Source organism: Bufo bufo, chromosome 8, assembly GCF_905171765.1.
Source record: "Bufo bufo chromosome 8, aBufBuf1.1, whole genome shotgun sequence".
In the NCBI taxonomy this organism is placed as follows: Eukaryota; Metazoa; Chordata; class Amphibia; order Anura; family Bufonidae; genus Bufo; species Bufo bufo.
In genome coordinates, this window is record NC_053396.1 from 204,949,839 (window position 1) to 204,962,488 (window position 12,650).

The 12,650-nt window shown below is 44.4% G+C and overlaps 1 protein-coding gene and 1 long non-coding RNA gene across 2 annotated transcripts in view; one reads left to right on the forward strand and one right to left on the reverse strand.

The window, feature by feature from the left end:
• The first annotated feature begins 6,737 nt into the window (after positions 1–6,737).
• LOC120977666 lies at positions 6,738–7,469 on the forward strand. Its single transcript, XR_005773947.1, has 2 exons — positions 6,738–7,256; positions 7,290–7,469. It is a non-coding gene; the product is annotated as an uncharacterized LOC120977666 (long non-coding RNA).
• LOC120977665 (N-acetyllactosaminide alpha-1,3-galactosyltransferase-like) overlaps positions 7,318–12,650 on the reverse strand; it is a 75,738-nt gene continuing 70,405 nt past the window's right edge. The window contains exons 2-5 of the mRNA XM_040405696.1: positions 12,029–12,102; positions 9,893–10,030; positions 9,303–9,573; positions 7,318–7,977 (exon numbers count right to left, since the gene is read on the reverse strand). Coding sequence (XP_040261630.1) covers positions 7,555–7,977; positions 9,303–9,573; positions 9,893–10,030; positions 12,029–12,102 — 906 coding nt within the window. The 3' untranslated portion in view covers positions 7,318–7,554. The remainder of the gene's footprint in view (positions 7,978–9,302; positions 9,574–9,892; positions 10,031–12,028; positions 12,103–12,650) is intronic.

A 12,650-nucleotide genomic window follows, 5' to 3' on the forward strand; every position in this document is an offset into this window, starting at 1 on the left:
GTATGGAGCGGGCCTCTGCTCCATACGCGCGATCTGCCAGCTGTATGATACAGCCAGCATCCGGCCGCACTTCCTTCCGATCGGAGCCCCCCCGCAGTGAAATCGCGGGGCTCCGATCGGTTGACATGGCAGCCTGGACGCTGCTGAAGCGATCTAGGCCTGCCATGGCTTTCTCCATAACGCAGAATGGAGTGTTTAAAAATCCTATTCCCCGTAATAGATCTCTATGATGGCGAATAGGAGAGGGGATCAAAAGATCCCATGTACGAGGCCCCTATGGGGGCTAATTGCTGTAAAAAAAAATAAAAAAATACATAAAAAACCACCAATATATTAAAAGTTTGAATCAGCCCCCTTTCACAATTTTACATATAAAAATACATAAACAATAAAAAATAAAAAAACATATTGGGTATCGCAGCGTCCAAAAATGTTAAAATATTTTAATTTTTTTTTTTTAATTCTTGTGCAGTGAACGCAGTAACAGAAAAAAGGTGCCAGTTTTTTTTGTCATTTTGTCCCCCCCAAAAATTTCATAACGGTGATCAAAACATTGTATATACTACAAAAACGGAATCAATGAAAGCTACAGTTCGTTACGCAAAAAACAAGCCCTTCTAAAGCTCTGTAAACCACAATATAAAAAAGTTATGGCAGTCAGAATATAGAGATGCAAAAAAAAAAAATTTATATTTCTAAAAGGTTTTAAGTTTTTTAAAGTAGTAAAAAAAAATATAAACTGTTCAAGTTTGGTATCGCTGCATTCATATTGAGCCGCATGAGTATTGAGTCGCATGAATAAGAACATCAGATCATTTTTAGTGCATAGTGAACGCTGTGATGTCAAAACCCCCAAAACCTTGGTGGAATTCAGTTTTTTTTTAAAAAAATTTGCCACACAATTTTTTTTTTCCTTTTTTCTAATACAAGAAATGGTAAATTAAATGGTGGCATTAAAAAATGCATCTTGTCCCGCAAAAAATAATCCCTCATTTAGTTATGTGAACTGAAAAATAAAAAAAAGTTATGGCTTTTGGAACAGGATGAGGAAAAAATCAACAGTGTAAAAATATGCCTGGTCTTGAAGGGGTTAAAGGGTCCTGTTCTACCCTTCATGAAGTCTGGGCTCATGTTTGGGGGATTAGAGAACTACATTCTGGGGCTTGCTATAATCATTATACTCTCCAGAGTATAATCCCGAGCTCTTGTAAGAGCTTGTTCCAGCATCGCTCTCTGAAATAAGAGAGGGTCACCCACTGGAACCTGGAAACCTTGTCGTAGGTCCAGGGTGGGTTTTTCAGTTTTTCAAAAAACACCAGTTCAGTGATACTATATATATATACACACACACACACACACACACACACACACACACACACACTCACCTAAAGAATTATTAGGAACACCATACTAATACGGTGTTGGACCCCCTTTTGCCTTCAGAACTGCCTTAATTCTACGTGGCATTGATTCCACAAGGTGCTGATAGCATTCTTTAGAAATGTTAGCCCATATTGATAGGATAGCATCTTGCAGTTGATGGAGATTTGAGGGATGCACATCCAGGGCACGAAGCTCCCGTTCCACCACATCCCAAAGATGCTCTATTGGGTTGAAATCTGGTGACTGTGGGGGCCATTTTAGTACAGTGAACTCATTGTCATGTTCAAGAAACCAATTTGAAATGGTTCGAGCTTTGTGACATGGTGCATTATCCTGCTGGAAGTAGCCATCAGAGGATGGATACATGTTCTCATTCTGTTTACGCCAAATTCGGACTCTACCATTTGAATGTCTCAACAGAAATCGAGACTCGTCAGACCAGGCAACATTTTTCCAGTCTTCAACAGTCCAATTTTGGTGAGCTCGTGCAAATTGTAGCCTCTTTTTCCTATTTGTAGTGGAGATGAGTGGTACCCGGTGGGGTCTTCTGCTGTTGTAGCCCATCCGCCTCAAGGTTGTGCGTGTTGTGGCTTCACAAATGCTTTGCTGCATACCTCGGGTGTAACGAGTGGTTATTTCAGTCAACATTGCTCTTCTATCAGCTTGAATCAGTCGGCCCATTCTCCTCTGACCTCTAGCATCCACAAGGCATTTTCGCCCACAGGACTGCCGCATACTGGATGTTTTTCCCTTTTCACACCATTCTTTGTAAACCCTAGAAATGGTTGTGCGTGAAAATCCCAGTAACTGAGCAGATTGTGAAATACTAAGACCGGCCCGTCTGGCACCAACAACCATGCCACGCTCAAAATTGCTTAAATCACCTTTCTTTCCCATTCTGACATTCAATTTGGAGTTCAGGCGATTGTCTTGACCAGGAGCACCCCCCTAAATGCATTGAAGCAACTGCCATGTGATTGGTTGACTAGATAATTGCATTATTGAGAAATAGAACAGGTGTTCCTAATAATTCTTTAGGTGAGTGTATATATATATATATATATATATATATATTTTGTAAGGGATTGCTCTCTCAAGCAGGGCGGCGATGACAAAGTCCTTCGCAGACAACAGGATTAAAGTTCAAATTATGCTTTATTTTATGGCACTTCGGCAATTACAGGTGAAGCCGGTTCCAGCATCACCAAAACATAAACCAAGCATAATAAACTCCTGCCTGTCTGGGCTCTAGCCAATACAAATTTGTTTCTAGCTCACCTATTGAGCGCAGGTCACACTCGGAGAATCAGGCTTCCCTAGTCAGCAAGGCAGCCAGCTTCCTGGGCTTTTTCCTGGCATAAGGCTGGGTTCACACAGGCGAGATTTCCGTGCGGGTGCAATGCGCGAGGTGAACGCATTGCACCCGCACTGAATCCGGACCCATTCACTTCTATGGGGCTGTGCACATGAGCAGTGATTTTCACGCATCACTTGTGCGTTTTTCACGCAACGCAGGCCCCATAGAAGTGAATGGGTCCGTATTATTTTCCCTTATAACATGGTTATAAGGGAAAATAATAGCATTCTTTAATACAGAATGCTTCGTAGACGGTCAATTGAGGGTTAAAATTAAAAATTTACTCACCTCCTCCTCTTGATCGCGTAGTTGCCGATCTCTTCTTACTTCTTTAATCATGAGCTGCCGGCTAAAGGACCTGTGGAGACGTCACATCACATGGTCCATCACAGTGGTGATGGACCATGTGATTGGACCATGTGATGAGCTCAGTGACGTCACCACAGGTCCTTTGACAGGTCCTGAAGAAAGAACAGGAGACCGGCAGCTACGCGATCAATTGGAGGAGGTGAGTTAATTAATTTATTTATTTTTAACCCTCAATTTACCTTTTACTAAGCATTCTGTATTAAAGAATGCTATTATTTTCCCTTATAACCATGTTATAAGGGAAAATAATTACATCTACACAACCTTCAGTGAAGAAGTTCGGGTCTGGGTACCACATTCAGTTTTTTATCACGCACGTGCAAAACACATTGCACCCGGGACGCGTCCCGAGCCAAAACGTGACGCCCGTGTGAACCCAGCCTAACTCCTTCCCAGACTGACAGCCAACGATCCCAGCTGGACTACACCTGGGGATCCCTCAGGCTAGGGGAGAAGATGGAGTCCAGCAATATGATACAATTGATATAATAGAGTTACTTGAAGCAAAACATGTGGTCCAGCAGAATAAGCAAACCCTTAAAATCATTAACTTTATTTGATCTATTTTAAAACGGGATATAGTCCCGATAATTGATATTCAGATAATAGCCAATAATGTGATAAATCTAAAGACCAGACATACAAATATCAAGGGATCTACCAGGAACAGGCAGGGGGAGGGGAGAACCTATCCAGCCCTTCACTGACCATGTCTAACCCTCTGCCCAGGGACGACCCGGTGTATACCCTGGTTGTCCCTATATTTCTAGTGTCCCCGCTAGAAGATATCTGTGACGGGGGCTATCTAGTACATATGAGTGACACCTCGACGCGTTTCTCCCCATAATACGGGTTCCTCAGGAGGTAATTCTTATGAGTCACTATTGTATAAATCTCAATTCAGATAGAAAAATTGATATAAAAAAATGATAACTGCAGCGGTGGCAATCATGAATCTTATACACGTCTTCCAGAAGATACATATTTCCATGCAATGTCAGATGAGAGGCACTGTGATAACCCGTCAAGTAACGGTTCCCCAGTATAAATTTTTCTATTTATACAATAGTGACTCATAAGAATTACCTCCTGAGGAACCCGTATTATAGGGAGAAACGCGTTGAGATGTCATTTATATGTACTAGATAGCCCCCGTCACAGATATCTTTTAGCGGGGACACTAGAAACGCAGTAAGGTTATTATTGGGTAAAGGTATTGTTATTTGTGTAATAAAGGGATAACCAGGGTATACTCAGCCTAGGTACGAGGACAGGGAGTCCCTACCACACAGGGTCGTCCCTGGGTGGGGGAAAACATGCCCTGGAATGGGGGGTGGACTGGGGGGGTCCCACTACCAAACCTACCTTCCCAGTCCAAATAAAATCCAGCCCTTTAACTTCAACAAAAAATTGCTCCAGCAACTACGTTTTCTGAAGCTAGCGCCATCTTCCTGGATTTTACTTACCTCACCCAGTTGAGGAACCTGGGTGGGATATACACCCCTTCCAGGACTTCCCCACATGTGTTTTAGTGGTAAAGTGTATGTTAATGTGTGTTGCCTTTATTTATTTTTTTACCAATGCTTTATTCCTATACAGCTCTACAGAGCATGTGACATCACAGGGGGATGGGGGGCACAGATTTTCTTCTGAAAAGGTACCAGGTATGGAAACACTGTAGGGGCAGAAGGAAGATTTTTTGTGCAGGGAAAATGCTTTCTTTAGGAAATATGGAGAAGAGAATAAAGAAGCGTAACAAAAAAATAAAATAAACTTAAAAGAACATAATACAACTTAACAAAAACATTAACCAAATCAATAACATTTTCCATCCAAAACATTTAAAGAGTTCTGTAAGTGAAAGGGGAGTAGTGGCTCCAGCTCAGCTGCAATGTCTGGTGGAGTCTGAGGTAATCGTCATACAGTAAAGTTGTCTCCTGTATGCAGGTCCTCCTGAATGTCCATTATGGATCTCACATGAAGTGAGGAGGTAGTCAGTCAAGGGCAGCCACACGCGTAGTCGTAGTCAGGATCTCTCATGAAACGAGGAAGTAGTCAGTCAAGGGCAGCCACATGCGTAGTCGTATTTAAGATCTCACATGAATTGAGGAAGTAGTCAGTCAAGGGCAGCCACATGCGTAGTCGTAGTCAAGATCTCTCATGAAGCGAGAAAGAAGTCAGTCAAGGGCAGCCAGATGCGTAGTCGTAGTGAAGATCTGTCAGGAAGTAGTCAGTCAAGGGCAGCCACACACGTAGTCGTAGTCAGGATCTCTCATGAAGCAAGGAAGTAGTCAGTCAAGGGTAGCCACATGCATAGTCGTAGTCAAGATCTCTCATGAAGCGAGAAAGAAGTCAGTCAAGGGCAGCCAGATGCGTAGTCGTAGCGAAGATCTGTCAGGAAGTAGTCAGTCAAGGGCAGCCACATGCATAGTCGTAGTCAAAATCTCTCATGAAGCGAGAAAGAAGTCAGTCAAGGGCAGCCAGATGCGTAGTCGTAGTGAAGATCTGTCAGGAAGTAGTCAGTCAAGGGCAGCCACACACGTAGTCGTAGTCAGGATCTCTCATGAAGCAAGGAAGTAGTCAGTCAAGGGCAGCCACATGCATAGTCGTAGTCAAGATCTCTCATGAAGCGAGAAAGAAGTCAGTCAAGGGCAGCCAGATGCGTAGACGTAGTGAAGATCTGTCAGGAAGTAGTCAGTCAAGGGCAGCCACACGCGTAGTCGTAGTCAGGATCTCTCATGAAGCAAGGAAGTAGTCAGTCAAGGGCAGCCACATGCGTAGTCATAGTGAAGATCTGTCATGAAGTGAGGAAGTAGTCAGTCAAGGGCAGTCGCATGCGTAGTTGTAGTCAGGATCTTTCATGAAGTAATGTCTTTGGTAGTCAGTCAAGGTTGGGGGCATCTAGAGATGAACAATGATCATAAATGTAATTATTTATATGGTGCTTCAACAGTACCGCCAAATAGTGCTCAGCAAGTACCATATCACACCATCAAAATGAAAAGGCAGTGAAGAAGTAATCAGGTTAGAAAGCCTCTTTAGGCCGCTTTAATCGCGCGTTCACATGGAAAAAATCTGCCAGAAACTACGCAGCATAAAAGACTTCCCCCGTGTCAGTCTCTGCCCTGTGTTCCTCACAGAAAAAGCGCCACTCCTGCATATTTTCTGGTGGTTTTTTCCCACCATATGTGAAGGCACCCTAGAAGGGATTCTATAGATCTCTCTATCCTGGTCATTAAGGGGTTAATCAAGGAAAGGTTCTTATGACTATTCGCGGCCGCCCCTCACTGTGTGCCGTACCTGTCAGGTCTTAGCTAGCCGTCCTGACAAAGAACGCCATGTGGATTAATATAACGGATTTGTTCATATACAGATCAACCAGAACCAAAGACACTGCCAAGGGGCGGCCGGTGTCCTCTGCTATTTGTAGACATATGAAATGGTCTTTGATTTTATACTTATGGTGGTTTGGGATGGTGAAGGGGTTAACGATGGTGGTCTCAGGCAGTAAAGTGCACGCAAAGTCTCATTTCATCTTAAAGGGGTCATGTCACATCACACAATCTCTAGGATATGCCCCCAATGTCAGATAGTTGCCGGTTCCACTGAGAACGGGTGGGGGTCCATTCACTTCTATGGGAGTTCCGAAAATAACCAAGCAAGTGCGCTCTCCTATTTTCGGAAGTCCCATAGAAATTAACTGCATGGCCACCGCTCAATTCGCTTCTATGGAACTTCAGGAAACTTTCGGAACTCCCACAGAAATGAGAGGAGGGCGGCCGCGCGTGCACAGCACGTTCTCCTTCACTTTGGGAGCTCTGTTCTAGAGGTGGGACCTTCACCCATCTGACATTGATTGCATATCCTAGCACTTTTCCACCAGTGTCTGAGACGAGACATCTCCTTTAAGTAGTTCAGAATTATAAAATTATGTCTGCTGGCACCTGCCACTAGAGGGAGCTCACAGGAATTTAAGCATCACACATCTCCCATTTTCCAAAGGGCCCTCAAGGTCAGGATTCCACAAACAGCAACCTAGGAGTGTAACGGAAAAAGATTGTAGATGTGTGCACATGATAAAGCACAGCCACAGAGGCCTTCATGGCGATATAATGTGGACTTTATATGGGAGTACTATTTACACACTGTATGGCGGTATTATCAGGATTGTGAATAGCAGCTTAATTTAGGCACTGAATGGTAATATTGTGTGACAGTATGTAGCAGTGAGATGAAGGTAGTATAGCTTAGGTACTGTTTTGCAGTATTATTGAGCCATTATATGGCAGCATTATAAATTACCTTTACCAAAGCAAAAAAAAAAAAAAATCTCATTATAAAAATTTGAAATTTCAGCCTTGTCACAGAGTAGGAGTCATAGTTGCCTCCTATTGCTGTCCATCTGCCGGACGTTGGCCAGTTATTGCCCCCGGGAGGCAGTCTCATTACTCCTGTGTCTGGGTCACTCTTGTTTCTTTATAGTTTTTCTTTGCCCAGCGAAGTCTGTGATACTTCAACCATAATTTGTTGTCCCAGCAATACTCGGGCGATAGCACCTTTGTCGGTAGGTGCTCCAGGGTAAAGTACCTATTGAGGTGGCTTTCGTCATGCCAAATGGCTTCCAAACCTTTTTTCTTGTCCAACAAGATGTCCCTCAGGCAGCTCGAGGTGAGGTTGGCGAGGTAAGCGGGTGCTCCACCAAACACTGCTGCGTGGTAGTAGAACGTACCCATCGATGGAGGTATGTAGGCCGCAGATAAAGGGTTCCTTTCATAGGGAAAGTTCTTTCTGCTTTGTAAGTAATATCCAGAATGTATCTGAGCCACAAGGTTACCAAGAGTCTCTGGCCCATAATTAGAGGAGAATATCTAATAGGTACAGAAGGAAGGAAACATAAGGGCGAGTTAACAGGTTGTCTATGTGTAACACCCCATTGTGGTGTTACCACCTCTGCACCCTGCTACTGTCTTTATTTGGCTAACAAAATGTAATCTTATGTATTGTTGTACAGGTCCTATACACTGTGCATTCCTAATCTGTTTGCAACTGTTAAGTTCATGTAATATGCCTGGTTCACCAGCAGGTGGAAGCAAATATGGCAGAGCTGTACTTAGATAGAATGGAACTTACCATTCCATTCTAACCCCCCTCTGGAGAGAAGTGGGCTAGTCCTATTTCATGCAGGAAGGGTGGGGACCAGTTAGGGTTAGTCTAGTTTACCCACAACTAGGGGCGGGGTGTACAGGGGCACGTCTCTGCTGAACGTGCCCACGCCAGCCAGAGCACCTTAAGCTCTGCTGGCCATGGAGGCCAAAGCTTGAAGACTCAGGAGCCGGGAGGAAAGTTCCCTGGCATACAGAGAAGTGCAGCATACAGAAGAAGCTGAGTTATACAGCCAGCCTGTCAGTACAGAAGAGTCAGAGAAAAACAGAGATATAGCAGAGTTGAGTTTGCCTGCCAGTTTAATGCTAAAGCCTGCTGGAACCAAGACAAAGCCTGAAACTGTTTTGGAGAAACGTTTATTCAAATAAAGCTGCCATTGAACTTCATCTCAAGGTCTGGACTCAAGTTATTCTCTTCAAATCCCTAAATTATTCCCCCTATTTATTGCTTTGGAACCAAAGCCAAGGGTCCAGTTGTATCCAGGTAGGAGCACCGTGACACACATAAAGAGACATGTAGGCTGCACTACACCACTCAGCATTCCTACACCTGGAACGCGTTATAGAGAGGGCCCTGGGGGGAGGCGCCCGTTACATATGTCTCTATATAGAGGGGCAAACACAAAGGAAGGGGAGGAGAGTCAGAGACAGAGAGGGGGCAGGGAGAGAGACAAAGACAAAGGGAGGAGAGAGAAAGAGAGAGCGGGAGAGAGAGAGGGAGGGGGCAGAGAGACAGAAACAAAGAGGGGACAGAGAGCGAGAGAGGCAGAGGGGGAAGATGAGGCAAAGAGAGGGAGAGAAAGGCAGAGACAGAGGGGCAGAGATAAAGAGAGGAGGCAGTTAGAGAGGCAAAGACAGATGGTAGATAGCGACAGAGAGGGGGCAGAGAGGGAGAGAGGTGGAAGAAAAACAAATTAGAGAGAGGCAGAGACAAAGAGAGGGAGCAGAGAGAGGCGAGAGAGAGAGAGAGAGAGAGAGAGAGAGAGAGGGGCAGAGACACAGAAAGTACATAAAAGGTGGAAAGATCATACCTGATCTACATCTGTACAGAAAAGGTAATCCACTTGATCTCGAGCCAGAGGCAGTAGTAGATCCCTCAGATCCATCATGCGCAGCATAGAGATGTCCTGCCAGCGCCCCCTGTTGCTCACCTGCAGGGTGGTGATGGACATACCAGATCGCACAGGGATGGTGGGCACATCTGATGGACGGTCAGTGAGGATATAGACTACGGAGGGCAGGCCAGGCATGAAGTAAAGATTGGCTGAGACAAGGAACTGTTCAAGGTAAGCATCCAGATACCTGAGGAGACCAGAGCTGTTACAGGAAAATCAGAATTTACCCTTATTTATTATATAAGGGCCCCCAGAAATGGACATATCTTGATAATATGAAAATATCCTACTGCAGGCATAAAAGGTACAATCACTGTCAACCATTTTGTACCGGTGTCTTCTAGTCACCCACCAGCTTGCAAGTATGCACAGACTCTTCCTTGCTCTGTCCATCATGTGTATATTACTCCCATGGTCATACTCCCATCCCTCCTGCTCCTACACTGCCGCATGGAAGCCCACATGTATCCTGTAAGACACTTTGGTAGAAGATCATCAACACTCACTTTCCAACTGCAAACACAGAGAGACCAACCACCGTTCCACGAGCCTGATGTAAGAGAGTGTCCTCCTTGTGATGAAAAGTTCCTTCCCATACGATGGGCGCCCCCCAAGATGTTTTAGAAGGCTCCTTAGGAAAACAACTAGAAGAAGAACAAGCGTTGTATAAGACCAAGCTAAATCCACCATTTTAATTACCACACACAAGGCTACAGGCGGCCTCTTGCCTCATGTTGCCCCATGGAAATTCAATAAAGCAGCTGTTTTGCCCAATTCCTTCCTCCATCTTTGAGTGACTAAAAAGATCCAAGAGAAGGTCTGCCCCCCCCCCACACATACATACTACATGACCAGTGATGAATGGAGAACTTAAAGGGGCCCTGGAATAAACATAAAAGTGGCCCCATGTTGTAGGCGGGTCCGAATTGTGTGTCGCAAACTTTTTATAACCCCATCAGTCCTGAGAATGAAGGGAACACAGTACTGATTTAGCGCCACCCTTCTTTCTGCAGAGTGCTTATGAATGGGGCCGCGCGAGTTAAAACCAGTTTTTTTGCAGAGTTACTGAGCAAGTGAACAAAAGCAAATGATACTCAAAATCCCCCGAGGCCAATGCTGTGACATGGGTTGGGTGGTTTCACAGTGTCATTATAGGTACGCTCTTAAAAAGGGACAGGATTTTTTTTTTCGCACAAAGTGTGTAACAACGTCCTTCTCTTCAATAAGTGACCGAGGAGGAAATTATTGCTTCCCCGTTTCGGCCATGGCTGGTCCATTCAATGCTTTGCTGTACTGTCTACAATGGAGACCACGCAAGCTACGCCCCACCCTTTAATTTTTTTTAGTCTTTGTTTTTTTTGTGTCCCTTTAGTTAAAATCTCACAAAAGTGTGCTTGGGGACCATGATCTATATTTGATGCCCTACGCTTCATGAATCCATCTTGCCTATAATCACATTTTTCATGTATTTCCTGTCCCTTTCTTTTTTCATGTTTCTCGCCTTTTTATCCTCCTCTTCCTCACTCCCACCTTGCGTGAGCAGCAATCAGAGCAGGAGGTTACTGTTGGTGCAAGCTACCCCCCAGCCAGACCTAAGCAAAACTTAGCTCACTCCCCTTTTCCATGTGTAGTACCCCGGAGTGATGCACTACCATTTTGTTACCTGGCTATCAATATATTTATTGCAAGATCTTCTCATTTAGTGCTTTAATATTGTTATGCAACTGTTACATGTGATGTGCCTGGTGGCATATGTTCTGGCAAATTCCTTTAGAAAGAATGGAACTAACAACTTCATTCTGCCCGAGAGAGAGAGATAGAGATATATATAGAGAGAGAGAGAGAGAGAGATAGAGAGAGATAGAGAGAGATAGAGAGATAGAGAGATAGAGAGATATAGAGAGAGAGAGAGAGAGAGAGAGAGAGAGATAGAGAGAGAGAGATAGAGAGATAGAGAGATAGAGAAAGAGAGAGAGAGAAAGTCCAAAGAGACCAGACAAGGCGTGGTGAGGGAAGCGTTTTCCCATCCTGCTGCCGGAGCTTTTGGAAAGCAGCTTGCAGAGCAGCATACCCCTGATATAAATAGGACTTTGTATCTTAGAGGTCGACAACAAGTCCAAGACACCCCACTCTGTTTGAGACAGTAACCAAAACTGTGACCGCCAGTTCTGTGAGGGTGAGCTCTTAGGGAGGGCTCTTAGGGTTTTATTGGGCTCACCTATGTGCTCCTTAGTTTGGGATCAAGCCAGTTGGACGTTTATTCGTAAGTTCCAGCTATCTGCAACATCACCCGTGACAAAAACTTGAAGCTAAAAATAGCATTACGGAATAAACTGTCAAGGCCAAATGCCAGAACTGTGCATACTGCCGTTCTGTTACTGCAAGTCTTTTTCAAGTAAAGAAAAGAAACTTCACAAAGTCTGGACTTCATTTCGTCCCTCGCTCCAACTCAATCTCTGCAACGGAGACTGACCTCCAGGACGTGACAGCCTGGAGATAGGAGCACCATGACACAAACATTAGGCCACAGTATACCACTCGCATCCTACACACCGGGATTCACAAGCACCAGCGCTGGAGACAAAATCCTGTCTAGTCTTGTAGAGTATTTTTTGCTTTGTAGATTCTGTTTTCATACTCACATTAAGGATCTGATGTAAAGGACATAGCTTAGAGCCAGGAGAGGCATGCACCAAAGTAGCTTTTGCTTGGGGATCTGTATAGAGAGGGAGAGAGAGAGAGAGAAAAACAAAAAAAAACTAAAATTAATTCAAAAAGTTCAGTCCAAAAGCCCAAACATAAATCATTAAACCAGTGGGTGTCCATAACCCCTTCCCGCTCTATTATGGATATATCCATCATGACCAAGGGTTAGTTCGAGTTCTGCAGTGAATATATCCATCATAGGTATCTCATGGGGGCTGCTACTGTGCCGATGAGACCAGCGGCAAGAGCGTGGCTGTTGCAGAAAGTGGTGCTCTTGCAACTACACAGACGAGTTTTTAAATAGACCCTGTGCCCTGTCCAGTGGGAGTCTTGTGGGGAAATTGGACAAAGACAACATCAGCCATGTGGATATGCCCATATAATAGTTTGGTGTCCAGCCCGGGTACATTCTCTTCTAAATTCGTGCGGCATGTAGACCCGAATATCCTCCATCTGAATAAGCCCTTAGGGTATGTTCACACGGTCTGTTTAGCACACAAAAAATTTAGGTGCAGAGTTGGCAAGATTCCATGCATGTTTTATGTAGTTTTCCAATTT